Here is a 19342-nt window from a genome sequence, read left to right as displayed (position 1 = left end):
GAGAAACTTCTTTTTTAATTGAGGTATGTTGACAAAATACTAGTTCCATGTGTATGACATAATAATTCAATATTTGTATATATTGCAAAATCATCACTACATTAAATCTAGTTAACATCTATCAAATGCACAGGTAAAAAGTTGTTTTTCTTGAGCTGAGAAATTTTGAGATGTATTCTCTTAGCAACTTTTAAGTCTGCAGTTCAGTAGTATTAACTATTGTCACAGTGCCGTCTGTACATGATATCCCAGTGGCTATTTATTTATTTTACAAATTGGTGGTTGCCAGAGGCAGGAGGTAGGGTGTGGGCAAACGGATAAAAGGAATCAAAAGGTACACAATTCCAATTTATGAGCTTTTTTTGGTTTATTTGTTCACATGTGAGGTTATATGGTATTTGTCTTTCTCTTACTTACTTCATCTAGCATATGCCCTTAAAGTCTGTCCATGTTGTCACAAATGGCAAGATTTCATTGTTTTTTATGACCAAGTAATAGTCCGCTGTGTATGTGGACTGCATCTTTATCCACCCATCTGGCGATGGACATTTACGTTCTCTGTCTTACTATAAATAATGCTGTAGTGAACATGTGGCTACACATATCTTTTGAGTTAGTGTTTTTGTCTTCTTTAGACAAGTACCCAGAACTGGAATTGCTAGATCATAGGGTAGTTATATTTTTAATTTTTTAAGGAACCCCAATATTGCTTTCCATAGCGGCTGTACCAATTATATTCCTACCAGCAGTGCATAAGGGGTTCTGAACAGCCTCACCAACATTTTTTATTTCTTGTCTTTTTATTCTATGTGTGATTTTATTTATTTTTTATTGGCGTATAATTGCTTTACAATGTCATATATTTCTAGTCTTTTGACAACGGCCTTTCTGCAGGTGTGAGGTGATAGATATCTCACAGTGGTTTTGACTTGCATTTCTTAGGTCAGGGAATCTGATTCACTGTGGGTTTGTCTATCCCAACTGAGGCTTTGCCAGTGCAGAAACGGAGGGGAAAAACAAGATATTTTGTGAAAGGGAAACACTCCATCTTAGCCTAAAGTTTGGTACTAGCTTTTGCTTACTGACATCCCACTTCAATTATGTCAGAGACTCTCCATCTTAGTTAAGCTAGCATCTCTTAGGGAACTTTCGTGCATCCTGGGCTCCATGCTGAAGATTCACATGGAATAGTAATTGGTGGAACAGTATAATATACTACTATGTATACTATATAGTGTAATAATAGGCTATTATGCAGTCAGGGTCCAGGCCCCCATGGATGAGGGCCAGTCTCGTGTTCAAGAGGCATCAGGACAAGGACTTGTTCCTTTGGAACTGGTGGTCAGTTGGGGGGTAAACAGCAGTTTGAGTCACCTCAGTGCATCTCTCCATGAAGACATACTGCCTTTCTTCTCTCGGAATTTTTGTGTGAGCATTTGAATTCCTTCTGACTCTAATAAACCCATAACTAGGAGATGAGTGTGTGCGTTTAGAATAAATATCCCCACACTTATTCTGATAAACAGTACCTTATTCTTTCCTTCTATCATTGCCACACGCTGAGTGATGCTCTCAATTCTGTTTCCTACAGTGCTGTCAGGATCCAGGATAAAGGCTTCTTCATTAGTGGAGCAGAAGTCATACCTGTTTTTAAAAAAAGGAAGTCATCACTGTATTGCTTTGCAGCATGGTCCACCAGCATGATGGCTGGTGATGTGAAAACCATTAAGTCCTCAGATAATAAAATCACACATTTTCTTATTTTCCTTAGATTCCACCGCCCATTCCCACCAGTATCCATCCTCAAAACTTAAAAATAGCAGACAGATTTTGCCTGATCTCCAAAAAAAAAAAGAAAAAAAAAAAAGACCATCAATGTGTTTTCATACATACTTCTGGTTCTAAATGTTAAATACTAAATAAAAACGCATAAGTTCAACAATCTAATATCTAGATTTTAATTAGTTCCTAGTGGAGGAAACATGCAAACACAGGAGAAAAAAGTTATGTTAATGAATGGAAACCTTAAGGAAATAACAGCATTTCACATCTATAAAAGGCTGGCATTTAATGAGAATATTCCGTTATACAGCTAATTTTTTCCAGGGCTAATTAAGTGTATATGGAAACACATATCATGGAGCAGTTATTAATTTCAGTCTATTTCTTTTCAAGTTCGAGAGTATCATGGCAAGTTCTTTAACCTCTCAGGCCTCAAGTGTTTAATTATAAAATACATATGTTAAAGATTTTTAAGATCTTTTTCGCTTCTAAAAGTGCATGAAATCTCTCTTAATACTTAAATTAGCTGGTGGAGTGTGTGCTCAATCTCTCAGTCGGGTCCAATTGTTTGCGACCCCATGGACTGTAGCCCACCAGGCTCCTTGTCCATGGGATTCTCTAGGAAAGAATATTGGAATGAGTTGCCATTTCCTTCTCCAGGGGATCTTCCCAACCCAGGGATCGAACACACATCTTAAGTCTTCTGCATTGGCAGGCGGATTCTTTACCACTAGTGCCACCTGGGAAGCCCAGCTAATAGAGCACCAGGTAGTTTGATGAGATTCCAACCTTCACCTGAAAGTAAGCATGTTCTTTCAAACACCTTATTATCAGTAGGCTTCTATCAGTTTACTACCCAAATCATCAGTGTAAATATCTACTAATTATTTATTATGTTTCTTCGTCTCTATTTCATTATCTCTGTGATGTCGCTTCTACTAATTTAAGGTTTTGTTTGTTTTTCTTTCTCTAGTTGCTTTAAGAGTAAGGTTAGGTTGTTTATTTGTGATTTTTCTTGTTTTCCTGAGGGAAGACTGTATTGCTATAAACTCCCCTCTTAGAACTGCTTTTGCTCCATCCCATTGGTTTTGGACCATTGTGTTTCGTTGTCACTTGGATCATTTAGTATGTTTCATGTATTGTATGTTCTCCATGAATAAAAAAATCCAAATAACCAAAAAAGACCCTTATGTCCACTCTGACCCAGGCGGTGCAGTAGCGTTTCAACCTGCCTATCCCCAAGCCAACACCCACGGAGTCACTGCCAGACCAGACCCCTGAGCACTTTGGGTTTTAGTGGGATCGTCATTGCTTCAAAAGCTTCAACAGCTGTACTGCAGAAAGCCCAGGTTTCCATAACTGACAACCAAGGCCACCCAAAGTCCACTCCCTACCTGCCTTTCCAACCTTACCCCTGCAGACGCCCTCCTCCCGGGCAAACCGTGGTTTGGTTCAGCTTCTTCAAAGAACACCTGAGTCCTCCACCTGCCCTGACTTCCCCTAGCTCTATGACCATTTTCTCCTTAGAAAAATAAGAATACAATGATATCTGCCCCATTAATCTCATGGGATCACACAAAATGTTAAATGACTTAATTTACTTGGGGAGGTTCTGTCAATGAAAGCCACCTAGAAAACCTGGGAACTAATCTTCCTGTCTCGGGGTGTACACACCTGACTCCATCTTCACTCACCACTTACCAAGGCCTTGACGCCCCCTCACCACCCACAACCCGGTCTCCTCCAAGCGGCTGTGTCTGATCCCCGTGGGCGCTCACGATCAGAACCCCGTGTGAGCCTGAGACTGGACCCCCTTACCGTGTGTGGTGACTTCTATCTGCATGTCCTGCCCAGGACCCAGCACCGCACTGCCCCGTCTGACGAGCACAGGTGCTAAGTGGACACTGCAAGTGATCTGCTTTCTACCACTTATGACAAAATGATCACCATCTCCTTTAGCCTTTTGAGACTTAAATATGGATGTACTGGGGACATGATGCAAATATACAAAGAGCTATTTTCTGTGCCTCAAAATAAATAAAAATCTGTAGGCTCCTGAGGTGTGTGATTCTCTGCCACCCTGGGGAGCTTAGGAGCCGAGTGTGGGTAGGAGCTGGCCTGAGTGCCTGCAGCCCCCGCCCCACCGTGGCGGCTTCCTGGTGGCCTTATGAATTGACACTGTTCATTTCTGCATCCCTCTCCTCAATGCAGTCTTTCCTCCTATCTCCCAGCCTAATGAGGGAGGCAAGGAAGTGGTTATTGTTATGATTACTTGCACTGTGAACTTTCCAGGGAAACATGTCATATTCCTTCCTTCTGCCTTCGAATCTGTGGTGAGCAGACAGCTGGCTGGGCTCTCATCTGTACATGGATTGGGCAGATTCAGGAGATTCTCAAACCAGGTGGGAGTGTAAAGCCCTATTTCCAGAAACAATGAGTGGTTGGTTTTAAGTCGTTGCTGCCCTTGGCTACTTATGTGAGAAGAAAGAGGATGAAATTAGTGAGAGAAAAGGTGAGAGAGACGGGATTGTGATGAAAAAGTTCTGTAATTATTCCTCTCTGATGCTGTAGCTGAGAAAGGACTAGTATGTGAAACTGGTGTGTCTTCTGGGGTGGTCTCCCCTCCTGGGGGGCGTGCTGCCCCTTAATGTCCTCTCCCCACCCCCTCCACCCCAGAAGCATTCATCACTTTCAGTGCTTTGGGCAGCTACAAGGGACATGGACCACCCCCATGTGATTGCCCTGTCTCCAGAGTTACACCAGGGCCACGCATGTAACTAGCACCCCACAAGCCTCTGCAAACATATGGCATGAGGCACTGATGTGTGGCTTGTAGTAAGAGTTTTTGTTGGTTTTAAGTGTTTATTATCCCCAAACATACAGATGAGTAGAGCCATAGTGTCAATATAACCCTCCATACACCCATCACCCACACTTAATAATTATTCAAATTTGCCACAGTTGTTTCATTTGTCCCCTTATTTCTTTTTATTTTTCCTTTTGAGAGAGATTGTAAAGTGAATCCCAGACAGCATGTCATGTGAGCCCCATACATTTTAGTGCCCGTCTAAAAAATTATGCACCTTTCCCAATACAACAACAACGCTATGATCCTATCTAATAGAATTAGCCATAATTCCATGGTGTTGTTTGTACCAGGCCCAAAGATCAGATTTCTCCAAATGTTTTTCAAATGACTGTTTTTATAGTTAGAGTATAAGGTTTAAAATAAAAAAGAATTCATAAGGACTGACGATTCCTTAAGGAAGTTCTGCGATGTTAAATAATGTTTTATTTTGGAGTATAGCTGATTAACAATAGCTTCAGGTGGACAGGGAAGGGACTCAGTCATACCCATTCTCCCCTAAACTCCTCTCCCATCCAGCCTCCCACATTACATTGAGCAGAGTCCCACGTGCTATACAGTAGGTCCCTGCTGCTTTCCATTTTAAATATAGCTGCGTACATGCCCATCCCAAACTCCCTAATTGTCCCTTCCCTCATCCTTCCCCCAGCAATCTTAAGTTTGTTCTCTAAGTCTGTGACTCTATCTGTTTCGTAAATACATTCATTGGTATCATTTCTGTGATTTTTGACTAACTGTTCCTTATTATCAGGTAAAATAAGTGAACATTTTAACTTATTGACTAATGGAGGAAACTGGGCCAAAGAAAATTATGTACTTTCTCCTTTACTTGAAATATGTTTAATGATAAAGTTTCAAAGCCATATATCATTTTGCCCTATTTTTTATAACATGTTTACCTTGAACTACTGTTTGCTCCCAGATCTTTCACACACACAGGGTACATATATGGGTTTATATAATATGGGTGTGTGTGTAACATGGATGTGGGGGGTTGTTATACGTACGCCTGTATTGGACATGTGTGTATGTGCTTGACATTGTGACACCGAAGAGCTGAAGTTCTCTTGCATCTGAGAGAGAAGACTATAATTTCATTCTTTTCTCCTCAAAGAAGTAAAAAAGATAAAGGAGGCCTTAGAGGTCTTAATTTCATACTCTCCATTAAAATGCATTAGAGTAAAGCAAGAAGAGGCATTTCCCCGAGGGAAGCACAGTCGGCCGCAGGGGCTCACTGGGGCTGCCAGGTTCCTCCCTACCCACCCACCCTCCCTCCACCCCTCTAGGACAGCCCTGGCATGGAAATGACAGGCTAGACTTGCTGCAAGGTCCTCCAGATGAAAAAAGGGCATATTCTGTGGGCTATTTTTCCATACTGGGGGCTGTGATTTTTTTTCCTCTTTGTCACTGGAACCTTAAAAATAGAATGTCTTTCTGAGGCTGACTGTGTAACACAGCACTTGAAACGACAGGTCGGGGGAGGGGGAGGTCTGCTTGAGCCTTAAGAATACATCAAGCTCTTAAGGAAGTAGATTGTGCCATGTTTGAAGATGCAAAGATAATCGCTGTGCTGGGAACCGTCTTGAGGGGGGAGGAAGCCGAACAACAAGAGGAAAGCGGCGTTCGCTCCTGATTTCGCACAGGAAGCCCTCCGCACCTCCTGCCAAAGGGAGATAAGAAAGCTCCCAGGCACATTCTGGACAAGGCCACCGTTATCAGCTCCAGCTCCACGCTGTCCTCCCTGAGCCCCAAGCCCCCTGTCCCTTTCCTAATGAGCTTCAGGACTCCGACCTCTATTTGCATACAGCATGCCAAGTACAATAGCGTGGAGGTATTTATAACCATCCACAGGAAAAAAAAAATTTCCGGGGTAAGAGTGTACTCCATGTCGATTGCCCTGGAGCTGAAACAAATTAGTTTTGCACTAGAGATTGATGTAAATAAATTAAAAGAAAGCAGCCAATTATGGATCCAACACATGGCAGGGACCTTCCATGGGGCACGTCCATCTCTTTGCCTCCCAAGGAGGAGAGATCCGTAGGGCTCTCTGGTCTGGTCCATGTGACCAGGAGGCTTTGCTCAGCACAGAGTAGGGAAACACCACCTACACAGACGCAGATGACCTTACTGACCTACATGCTCTGGGCTTGTTCCTGTGGTGCCGACAGATTCTCCCTGCACACTCAGAAGCATTTGGCTCCTTTGTGACCAAAGACAGAAGCCACCTTTCTCACAGAGAAAGGCAAAGCAAATGCTGGGATCCAACCTGCAATACTGGCAATTTTGACTGCTGGTCCCTACAGGCACACTATAGGCTGTTAAAATTACCATAGATGCTATATGCAGTATCACAGTGTACTCTAATAAGGATTATATTTTCTACACGCTAAGTAATTTCTACTGTGCTAAGCGATTCATATACACTATTGCATTGATCTCCACAACATCCTGAAAAGTAGGAACTCTTATCCCCCCATTGAATGGATGAGGAAATTGAGCATTAAGGAGGTTAAGTAAATTACCCAGTAAATTACCTACTAAAGAGCTAGTAGGACTTCCCAGGTGGCACTAGTGGTAAAGAACCAGCCTGCCAATGCAGGAGACATAAGATTCAGGTTCTATCCCTGGGCTGGGAAGATCCCCTGGAGAAGGGCATGGGAACCCACTCCAGTATTCTTGCCTAGAGAATCCCATGGACAGAGGAGCCTGGTGGGTAGAGTCCATAGGGTTGCAAAGAGTCAGACACAACTGAAGCAACTTAGCATGCATGCACAAAGAGCTAGTAAGTGGCAGAGGTGGACTTTGTAATTGGTTCTGTCTTACTCCAGAATCAGCGCATTTAACCTGTGTGCCACATGTAGCATGTCCATGTTCTACCATCATCTAAAAAGAAACTGTTATATTTTGGTGTTTCTTTGTATCCCAGGAAGAAAGACTTCTCAAATAATCACTACACATACACCATTACTGTGTTGGGGACTGGATGTCTTTTTTTTTTTAAGCCCTTTTGGCATTAATAACCCAGTCAATTGCTTTTCTCAAGATTTGACAAACAGCTCTCATGATACACAACTCAAATGTACTGCGTGCCCACCGTGCACGTGGTCTGCAATGACTGTCTGCACTCCATTAGGCATCCCATGATTTCTGACCTCGGTCTGTTCACCTTTACAGATCCATCACAGGAAACAGTGCAGCGCGTGCACCTGCTTATGTGGACCTGTGCTTTCCCTAAGGTGCTGGCTTTGAGCAGTCCTGATTGTCAGACTTTCTGCAGCCCTCCTTTCTTTCCCCTCCCCCGCCCCCACCCCAAATGCAGAGCTGGCTCTTTCTCTAAAGGATGAGTTGTTGCATCTGGTGGAATCAGAAGGCAAAGATGAGCTTTAGCCCACTGAGGGCTAGTGTCTGTGTTTTCTCTAGAGTGGCTCTCGTGGCAGAAAATGCAGACTCTCTGAAGAACCAGGTGAGATGGTTCAGCCCTTCATTCAGCCTTTTGAGAAACTGCTCGTTTTAGTGCCATTATGTGCCTGTAACGGTACCTAAGACTCCTATAGTTACCTCAACAGTCTCATTTTGTAAATGATTTCTAGCAAACTTAATCACCACCCCAATACTAGAGGGTCTACTCCATAGCCTGAATCTTTCTTAAGATAGTTGGTTTTTGTTGTTGTCTTTTTAGGATCCCCTTTCACTCTGTGACAAATGACATTAAGCTGACCCTTCTTTCAAAAATCTCTGTTCTGCTAAGTTGGGCTCTTGGTTGGGCTGAAGGGAACCAGTTTCTAGTGGGCTGCTCTTATTGTACCAGGCCTGAGGCAGCCCCTGAACACATTTAAGCTGAACTAACTCTAGTGGTCACCAGTGAAGTGGGTGTTACGATCTCCACTTCACGATTCCCTTTACCAATAAATGAGAGAACTGAGACTCGGGAAAATCCAGTGTCTTGCTCAGATTCATAGATAAAGTGGCAGACAAATCTGGAGTTAGAACCCAGATATTCCTAACTCTTTCCACCACACCAGAACTCAGTCCATCCCAGGAGATGAATTCTGCTCCCAAGGGAATCCGCCCCCCACCCCCAGCCAAATTTTACCACCATGCTTCAGAGTCATGTTAGGAAACTCTGGGGGTCCTCTGAGGCCAACTGATACAACGTCAGACACCCGGAGAAGTGAAATCTTAGCTTTCAGAAGGGAGACGTAGCCCCGAGTCCTTTGGTGAGGGGATGGGGAAGGAGCAGAGGAATAGTTTATAATTACAGTTTTTAGTTGGTTAGGTTTCATCATTAAGATGCTAAAATTATAGGAAAGCTTGGCCTTCTGCTGGCTGATGAAGTTCATCATTAGAAAAAATCTTGCAGTAAAAGAAAGAACCCACTTTAATGGCAATCCTTTTTTTCCCCTTGGTAACTTAAAACTGTTGTCTACATGAGACCTAAACACGTTCTGGGATGAAGCTGGTCTTTTATTAGGAATGCCAGTACACTTATAGCAGGCAACTGGTTTAGAAGGGACCTCTGGGGTGGGATGGGGGATACATGGTGGTGAGCCGAGTACCCCAATATCCAGTGGCTGCCTATTTGAGCCTGAGCCATGCCTAGGAAGATGGGAAAGCACCTTTAATTTTGCGGTGAAAAGGGCTCTAAAAGTTCTGCAAAGTCCCGAGATGCAAGCTAATCTCCTTCCCCTTTATTCTCTTCCGGGTGATGGAAGCTGAGGGCTTCTTGTGCAAAGTCTGCGTCTTTGTTTGGGGTCTGACCGCCTGTGCTCACTGTGATTAGAATCTGTTTGTGAAGAACAGCGAACTATTTCAAGTAAGGAAACAAAGGAGGAAGGCAGTAGTAAAGAGCAAATCGAGGCTGTAAAATGTCTTTTTAAGAAGTGGAAAGGGGAAGAAAGGAAAAAAAAAGGACCACCTGGATCCCCGCCAAAGGACAGGACCAGGGGCGGCTCCCCATCGCCGCCGCCCTCCTGCAGAAGCGCCTCGTGTAAACTTCCCTGCGCTATGGCGGCGTCGTGTCAAACAGTGGCGCGCGTGTGTCTGAGCCATCAGATTAACAGAATCTGCAAACACTATCTTTTCCCCTTCTCTCACATTCTCTTAAAACAAATAAAACAATACAGAGGAGAGGATGCCGGCAGAAGGCGGGCGGCGGAGAGCGGGCAGGAGTGTTTAGACAGAACGGTTCCTGCTCCTTCTGCTCCAGGAAAAGGGCCTGGGCCTCCGCGCTGGTCACAGGGTCAGGCTGGGGGGATTCTGGGACAGGGGCGGGCATCGGGGGGGCCTTTCTGACACAGCCTGAGGACCTCATGCCGCCTTGGAGCCCATAGTGAAAACTACTTCTTGTCTGAATGGCATGGGGAGGGGAGTGGAGAAGGCTTTTCGGGGAGTGGAGGCTGGGGTCAGCGCCCAGGACAATGGCGGGGGGCGTCCAGGGGGCTGGCCAGCTCTGCTGAGATAAGAGCTTTTCCCCGAGCGTCTTGGCCCGCGGCATTTCCTGCTCTCGAGGCCCCGCGGTCCATTCACACTCGGAGCAAGGCCTGCTGTCCTCCCAGCCCCTGCCTTCCTTCCTCCTCTCGCCCCCTCTTGCCTCCACTGAGGGCCCCCGGGACCGCCCCCCCCCACCCCCGACTCTGACTCTCTCTCTCTTTTAGGGAACAGACGCCGGGGCATCCTAACGATAGCCCTAGGCCAGGGTGACCGTGGGGCTGGGAGGGGGTCACCTCCTTGGCTACATCCCGATAGGAGCCTTAGAGAAGCCATCGTTTTCTTCATTCACTTTTCTTCCTAGTGAAAGGCTGGTCAGCGGAGGAAGGGTGATTAGATAAATTTTATTTAAAAAGTCTTTAGGGAAATGTTCAGGGTGGTAAAGAACTCGCCTGCTAATGCAGAAGACATAAGAGACGGAGGTTCGATCCCTGGGTTGGGAAGATCCCTTGGAGAAGGAAATGGCACTCCACTCCAGTATTCGTGCCTGGAGAATCCCATGGACAGAGGAGCCTGGCAAGTTATAGTCCATGGGGCCGCAAAGAGTCAGACATGACTGAAGTGACTTAGCAGCAGCAGCGGCAACAGCAGGAATGACTACAAATAACCTCCTTTACTTCCAGAAGATTCAAGGAGTCTTAAGGTATTGACTCCAGTTGCTCAGGGAAGCATATGTCAAGCTATGGCTATGTATTGTTTGCATAAGGAGAGCTGATTACTATACCGCAGTCAACATGGAGATGTCCAGGTGGCCTTCAGGGCTGGATGGCGGGGAATCACATTAAGCAGAAATTCTAGACCAAGTCAGACCTGAGTCTGGATCATGGTGTTGCAACTTTCTGGTCATGGGAGGCAGGATGACGAGGTGGGGAGAATCACGTCATAGGAAATGGATCAGAGGCCTTGACTGGTCTTTCTAACTCCTTGAATACTTCTGAAATCGCTGGGTCATGTCAGCCCAAGGAATTACTCTTAATAAATTCGGCCTTGGTGTCATGCCACCAGTCACCATGGAAGATGTGGTAATAACCAGCCCTGTGACACTCACTGTCTGGAGTGGAAATGTGGTTGAGGAATTCATTGCCTACAGCCCACAGAGGAGGAGAGGAGAAATCACTTTTCTTGGATCTCAGTTCCCTGAAAAATTGTATTTCTCTTGTTTTGCCTTTATCTCATGGGCCCCTTCTTCTTGCAAATGTCTATTTCATGTCTCTCTTTGACAACTAGCAAGTAAAGCATGTGGGCCATATCTCAGTCCTACCCCATCTTCATCCAGATTTGCTAAATAATGAATTGTACTTTTCATGAACCACCTCGAATTCTTTGGGCACGGATGTGTTCTTAACTCAGTATCACCCTCATGTCTGCTGATGCAAAAGGACCTTCTCTGAATTATTTCCTTTCTGTTTTTTAATCCCCGTAAGAAAACTAGTAAGACATGGTAACATCGGGTTGCTTCCTTTGTTGGCGATGTTAAGATGGGGTGGAAAATGGTAAAATCTTCAGATTATTCAGGAAGTTAGAGGAGTTGTCTAGGTTGGTCATAGCTTTTCTTCCAAGGAGTAAGTGTCTTGTGTCTTTTAATTTCATGGCTGCAGTCACCATCTGCAGTGATTTTGGATGCAGTGATTTTCGCTTGCTCCTTGGAAGAAAAGCTATGACCAAACTAGAGAACATATTAAAAAGCAGAGACATTACTTTGCTGACAAAGGTCTGTCTAGTCAAAGCTATGGTTTTTCCAGTAGTCATGTATGGATGTGAGAGCTGGACTATAAAGAAAGCTGAGTGCTGAAGAATTGATGCTTTTGAACTGTGGTGATGGAGACGACTCTTGAGAGTCCCTTGGACTGCAAGATCAACCCAGTCCATCCTAAAGGAAATCAGTCCTGAATATTCATTGAAAGGACTGATGCTGAAGCTGAAACTTCAATACTTTGGCCACCTGATGCGAAGAACTGACTCATTAGCAAAGACCCTGATGCTGGGAAAGATTGAAGTTAGGAAGAGAAGGGGGCAAGAGAGAATGAGATGGTTGGACGGACATGTGTTTGAGCAAGCTACAGGAGTTGGTGATGGACAGGGAAGCTTGGCGTGCTGCAGTCCATGGGGTCGCAAAGAGTCGGACACGACTGAGCAACCAAACTGACTAGAGGAGTTGCAGTATCCTAGACCTGGCTGCACTGGTGAATTCTGCCTCAGTTCTTCAAACCCTCACTGCCCCACGTCCTGTCCAGCCTACCATGGCGTGTGGGCTCTGGACATTTACTCGCTTGTGTTCATTTGTCTTCTGATACTTTTCCATGCATTTGACTTTTCAATAACCATATTCTTAATAACAGAAGGAACTAAATCTTGTACTTCTTTTGGAGGGCATGATTCTACTTCTTAATGAATTATGTGTAAACAAATTAATTTTTATTTGAATCAAATGGTGCTAGTAGTTATTAGCTGCTGGTTAGTTATTTTCTATTAGCCTAGAAGGTGCTTCTGCACATGTCCGCATCATTGTTTGCATAAAAACTCTCTAATACTATTTACTTGTCAGATGTGGATCCCAATATGATGAGCCCCATCCTGGGTCATTAATGCTCCTCCTTGGGAGTGGAGAGCCCTGATGGTGGTAACACGGTGCTGGGTTGAGGGGGATGTGTGAGGTCACTGGAGGGTCAGCAGTGCCCCTTTCTCAACATGTCTGAGGTGAGTGATGGATGGCTGGGTTGACACCCATGTGAGGCTGAGTCCATGTCTAGTCTGCTATTACGATTGGCTCTTCTTGTTGGGCCATCACTCAGTGAGAGACACTGTGCTCTTCTGCTGGTCCCCAGGTAGCTGGGCTAAGCCCTGAGGTTATGATGAGGAGTAAGACCTAGTCCCTGCTCTTAAGGAGCCCTCAGTCTGGTCAGATAATCACCGCTAACATGAACGACCTGTCTGCTGTGTACAGGCATTGCACCGAGCATCTTATAAATTAAATTTCTTTGCAGTAAATCACCATGGTTAGAAGATCTGTCCAAAGATGCAAGCATGTTTTGTGGGGGAACATGAACCCAATGTTAGGGACTGTTGTGTCAGACTGTCAGCGTTCGCTGGACCCTTGTGTGTATCTGATGCTAGAGAGGGAAGTTGCTTTGCAGTGGGCGGCCCCAGAGCAACCAAAAACAACTGTAAGCAAACAGATTTGAGCTAAGTATCTGGGCTAAGTACTATTGGACTGTGCAAGCATGCTAAATCACTTCAGTCATGTCCAACTCTTTGAGACCCTATGGACCATAGCCTGCCTGGCTCCTCTGTCCATGGGATTCTCCAGGCAAGAATACTGGAGTGGGTTGTCCAGGGGATCTTCCCAACCCAGGGATCAAACCCGTGTCGCTTACGTCTCCTTCATTGGCAGGTGGGTTCTTTATCACTAGTGCCACCTGGGAAGCCCCACTACTCGGCAGGATGCAATACAATGTTGTAGTGAAAATAAGAATAACAGGAATTACAAATATTTTCTAATTTTCCTTGTTATGGCTTCTTAGATACACTCATCATTTAAAAGTGGACAGTTCATTTCCAAATACATGGGGTTTTTAAAGTATCTTTGATATCAATTTCTCATTTAAATGCTTTCTTTTCTGCAATCACCCTCAGTGGTTTCTCAGTCTTTTAATTTTATCAAGGCTTTCAAATGGCTAAGTCAAAGAATCTCTCTTGGTAAATGTCACATTGCACTTGAAAATATGTGGGTTACTTTCAAATATCTTTTGATAGTGATTTCTACCAATTCCACTAATAAGAGAACAGACTCTGTATGATTTCAATACCTTTAGACCATGAAATTTTTGCACCTTGCTTTATGTCTCTGAATATGTGCCAGTGTCTCCTGTTTTTTACCTATGGAAACTTGAATAGAACGTGTATCCTGCTGTTGTGTGAAAACTGTATAAATCTTAATTATGTTGAATTGGTTCGTAGTGCTTTTCAGGTCTACTGTATCCTTCTACTTTTCTATTATAATAATTTTTGAGAGTTTGATATTGAAACTACAATTAAAAATGTTAATTTATCTACTTAAAAATAATCATAATGTATAGTGGAACTGTATTTAACTTCGTTCTGTATTTTCCAAGTCTCCTGTTAATGTGCTACCATACTTTCGTAATCTAAAAAAGAATAAACAGGAATAATAAGCAGACAGAAATTTGAGACTTGGGTCTAGTTCTGGGCTTACCATCATCTAGCCATGAGGGGAAGAATAATTATCTTTGAGCTTCAGTTTCTCATCTGTAAGACAAGCTCTCTTTAATCTCTAAAATATCTTAAGTTCTTAAAAATTTTTTTGAAGTATAGTTGATTTACAGTGTGTTAGTTTTTGCTGGACAGCAAAGTGAATCAGCTATACATATCCACATATCCATTGTTTTTTAGTCTTTTCCATATAGGTCATCAGAGTATTGAGCAGAGTTCCCTGTGCTATACAGAAGGTCCTTATTTTCTATTTTAGATACATTAGTGTTTACACGTCAGTCTCAATCTCCCAATTTATCCCTTCTCTGTCCTTTCCCCACTGGTAACCGTTAGTTTCTTTTCTACATCTGTGACTCTATTTCTGTTTTGTAAATAAGTTCACTTATACCATTTTTTTAAGAGTCCACAATATCATATGATATTTAGACTGTCTTAAAGTCTAAGTGAAAGAATCACTCAAAGTGACTAGATCCAGGCACGTTGAGGCTGAGGTCCACAGCCTCCATGTCGCCTTTCATCAGCTGTAAACCCTTATGCTTTCTCCCTCATCTCCTTTTATCAATCTTCCATGAGCTTTGTGAGGCCTGCTGAGAGTTGCGTGTTTGCTGAATCCTGGCCCAGAAAATTAATCCTGAACCATGAATGGAAGGGAATGGGACTTCCCTGTAGGAGCTCAAACACGCCTGCGTGGTGGGAAAGTCACAGAGACGGCAGCACTATTCAGGGAACGTGCCAGTTCACTGTTTGATTCACTGGTTGCCCTCCTGAGGTTGGTCCTATATAGGCTCGCTTGTCCCTGTGGGGTCTCTACCCCCTCAAAGGGTCTACTCCCTCTGCAGGTTTGGGGCCCGAACCAGCTTCATTCACATCATCCCTGGTTCCCAAAGAGATTGTGAGATTGGAGTCAGATTCCCCCAACGGCTGCTAAGTTCTTTCTTCTTTCCTCCCCCAACCCCAGGTCAGCTTTAACTCAACCAGTGAACTCTGAGATCGCTGGTGACAAGAGTAAACCCAAAAAGTGAGGCTACTGTTCTCCCAAACCTGTCCCCTCGAGGACTTCTGTTCCTTCCTCTAGGAACCCACAGCGATCTACCTTGCGAGGTCCCGTGGCTCACCAACAAACAGTAACCATCTGAAATGCCAACCTACTTAGCCTCTTCTATCCCAGATCTGAAAACACCTGAGAGAGAAAATTCTGGGCTTCAGTTTCCTTATGGGGAAATTGTGGCCATCGCGTGGAATTGTTGCACAGATTAGGGGCAATGCTGGAATGGAATGTGCACAACTTTGGCCCTAGAAAGGATCATTGGTTCAATCTCTAACAGCTACCATCGTGAAGTAGTCAGCTGCATTCAAGCTGACAACACATCCCATGAGGCTTCTAGAGAAGGTATGAAGAAGCGAATATTGAAGCCCATTAGAAAGTACCACCTCGACCCCAGTATAAATAGATCACACGCTTCCTTCTAGTCCAGTCCACCAGGTTCTGCTTTTTCACCTAAAAGGTCAGTGAAGTTTATTAGGTTGGCCAAAAGGTTCATTTCACTTTTTCCATAATATCTTATGGAAAGATATATTGGCCAACCCAACACATGAAAACTGCAGACCAAGGTCCATGTTTCAAGAAACAGTCTCTCCAGCCCATGGATACATAACTAAGATGTGCCTTTCCAAGGAAAGGTGCATGTTTTACAAGGGATTTGTTTACATATTATCTCGGGATCTTGTGTCAGGATATGAGTTTCTAGATTCGGTCATGAAAATGCCCATTCAATTAAAAAAAAAAAACCTGTGAACATGGGCCAAAGACAATTGGGGAGGTTCTGCCAATGTTCTGGAGGAATCTCCCCAAATTGTGGGTTGCTACCTTCTGGTTTTCCTACTCTGGGGAAGCTAACATTGAACTTTGCTCAAAAGATCCCTCTAAAAATCACCCAGCAAGACTTTCTGTGACTCAGCCTTTTGGTTCAATTTAAACACACAATGGAACGTTTGATAGGAATTACAGGAGACAGTTAATTCATTAGCAGCAATTATTCATCGGACTCCCTGTATTCCTAGGAAGAGTGGGGAATGAGGAAAATCTCACAAAGTGTAGGAAAGTGGCAAAAAGGCATTGGCAAACGAGCTCACTCTGTTTTGAGATCTCTGCATGAAATATTAATAAGGGTTGTTGTTGGAAGACTCACAAGGGGGGCGAGCACTTCCTTATCCCATCATTATATAACAGAAGGCAAGACGTTTCCCAGGTGAGCAGCCACTTTTGGCTTATGATGAAAGCTTCTTGGGGTGGCCAGATTCATGCTGCTGTTGTTAAAGCTCAAAGTCCTGTTCAGGTGGGCTTGGGTGAAGTGGTCATCTTTTAAGTCCCTGTTTTGATTTGAGGTTTTGCGTGTGCCAAGTTAAAATTATCTGGAGCCTGTCTGGTTTGAGTCTGCCTAGGTATACCCACATGAGACATGGGTGCAAATTGTATACTTAGAAGGAGTGTGATAAATATTAAAGCGTGAAGTATGTGATCAAATTTCCAAAAGACGAGGTCATCTTAAATTACAGCTTCTCTCTGACATTGACCTACATCTAGCCCCAGGAGAGGTTGGCTTTTTGAGAGCTTAAACCAGTAAAACTTGCATTTTGTTGCTAGAAAAATCAGATACGGGACATAAAATTGTTTCAGCATAAAAAGAATAGACAGCCATGCTGGTAGTCAATTAAATTTGGGTTCTTGAATACATTTCTCATTAACTACCATTAATGATTGTTTTGTTTTTGCCCTGTTAATTTTACATACCCCACTGGTGCACAAAACTGCTTCTCCCAAATGATCTAGACCTAATACATCCTTAATGATTCAGGCCTTCTTTCTCTGCCAATTTGGTGATGTAAACAATAGAGAAATGCAATTAGGCAACTTCTCAGAGTTCCTAGAGGCCTCTGCCTCTGTATTTTGTAGGCCAACCCCATCTCCCCTCCCCCATAAAACATTCCTCCCTACCGCCCCCTGCAAGAGTGTTTCAGAAATGGAATGTCAAACCGTGTGTTAGGGAATATAATTTTCTTTCTTTTTTTAAAAATTGAAGTAGAGCTGATTTACAATGTTGTGTGTGTTAGTCGTTCAGTTGTGTCCAACACTTTGCGACCCCCATGGACTATAGCCCACCAGGCTCCTCTGTCCATGGGATTTTCTAGGCAAGAATACTGGAGTGGGTTGCCATGCCCTTCTTCAGGGGATCTTCCTGACCCAGGGATCGAACCCGCGGCTCCCACATTTCAGGCAGATTCTTTGCCGTCTGAACAATGCTGTGTTACAGGGAATATTTTCGGGCTGGGAAAAAGTTTGTTTGGACCTGGACGGGTAGGGTGGGGAGGGAGGTGGGAGCGGGATTCAGGATGGTGGAGACACATGTATACATATGGTTGATTCATACTGATGTACGGTGGAAACCAGCACAGTATTGTAAAGTAATCATCCTCCAATTTTAAAATAAAAATTTTTTTTTAAAGTTTGTTTGGATTTTTCCACAATATCTTATGGAAAACCCAAGCAAACTTTTTGGCCAACCCAATACTTTCTATGAAACACCTAAACACAGAATTATTTGAGACTCCAAATCTGATTTGCTTTAAAGGTTTGGAAGTAGTTCCTTGACATTCCATGGATGTCTACTAGGTTTTCTTAGCAAACCCACCATTTTAACTAAGAAAGCAATAAAGAATACTCTACCCACATCACCTTCCATGAGTTGAGAATCCAGTTATACTGCATGCATTCTGAAAAACTGCACTGGCAAAAGACCAAACGGAACAAGCAAAGTTTTAGGGCTAACTGGGCAAAGAACGACAATGCCTTCCTTGGTCTGTACGGGCTGGACAGGACTGACAAAGGAAAATAGTAGGAGTGGAGGAGCTGCTACATTTTTTCCTTAATGAGTGATTATCGATATTGTAATTATTGAGTCAATTCTGCACCACGGTATATACCATCACATGTAAGACTTTTCTTAACAACCACTCTGCATTCGTTTTTTTTTGTTGTTGCTGTTGTTGTTCATTTGGCCCTGACCTTCAGAGCTAATCCTGAGGTCCAGTGGCTTTATAATTTGTAAGAAGTGGAAGGGAAATAGTGTGCAACCACTAGGAAATTATTTCAAGCTCTTCAGAAAGAAGAAAACGTCATTTTAAGTGGTTGTCTCATTTCACTCGTTAACTCACTGGGTATTATAGGAAAGGGGAAGCAGGGCAGTTACCATTCACAGAAGGGGAAATTGGAGCCCAGATTAAATAACTGGCCAAGGTCACAGAGAAGTCAGGGACAGGGCCAAGAATAGAACCCACTTCCTTCATTCCCAGGTCTCCATACCCAAGACTGTGGAAAAGAGACGCTGCAGGTATGTATATAGAGAGGATACTAACCCAGTGGGGTTTGACTTTACATCATTGAATTCTAAACACAAAAGGTATGTATCTTTGTTTTGCTCAATCAGTAGCAGTAGATGGTAAGTCTATTTAGACTGAATACTGACCGTGTGCACAATGCATTGTAAGATAATAGGTAATGTCAACACAGTGTATCAGATTTCTCTCTACAGATTTTTACGGGTCACAGATAGCTGGTGAAGGAAATGAGACTTTCATAAGAACCCAATATACCTAACAGTTTCCATGATGTTGGTTCCATTTCCAAGCATGATGACACAGATGTGTTGTAACTCTATTGTAATCTATTAGTGTTGCTTATGACCTGGAAATGATAATTTCTGATGCTGAGAAGGGGAGAATTACGGTAGTCTCTGGTCTAAAGAATGTCTGTTCTAAAACTCAAACTGCCGTCCTTAAAGGCTGCTGTCCTTGAACCTCCTTACAGTAAAGAACCAGATTGCCCTTCCCCAATTTCTCCTGGCTTCCTCAAATTCATCCTCCCCATTCTCCAAAGAGGGGACCCTTCCAAACAGTCCCATATTGTTCCTTTGCAGAGCA

General features: G+C 43.6%; 1 protein-coding gene across 1 annotated transcript in view; it reads right to left on the bottom strand.

Annotated features, from left to right (window-relative positions):
* Positions 1–19342, bottom strand: part of FLT1 (fms related receptor tyrosine kinase 1) — a 197793-nt gene that overhangs the window by 101129 nt on the left and 77322 nt on the right. Inside the window, exon 11 of the mRNA XM_043891526.1 lies at positions 1530–1644. Within this exon, the coding sequence (XP_043747461.1) occupies positions 1530–1644 (115 nt within the window). The remainder of the gene's footprint in view (positions 1–1529; positions 1645–19342) is intronic.

Source organism: Cervus elaphus, chromosome 30, assembly GCF_910594005.1.
Source record: "Cervus elaphus chromosome 30, mCerEla1.1, whole genome shotgun sequence".
NCBI lineage: Eukaryota > Metazoa > Chordata > Mammalia > Artiodactyla > Cervidae > Cervus > Cervus elaphus.
The sequence above is the reverse complement of the archived record's forward strand: the minus strand, read 5'-3'. Positions and strand labels throughout refer to the sequence as shown.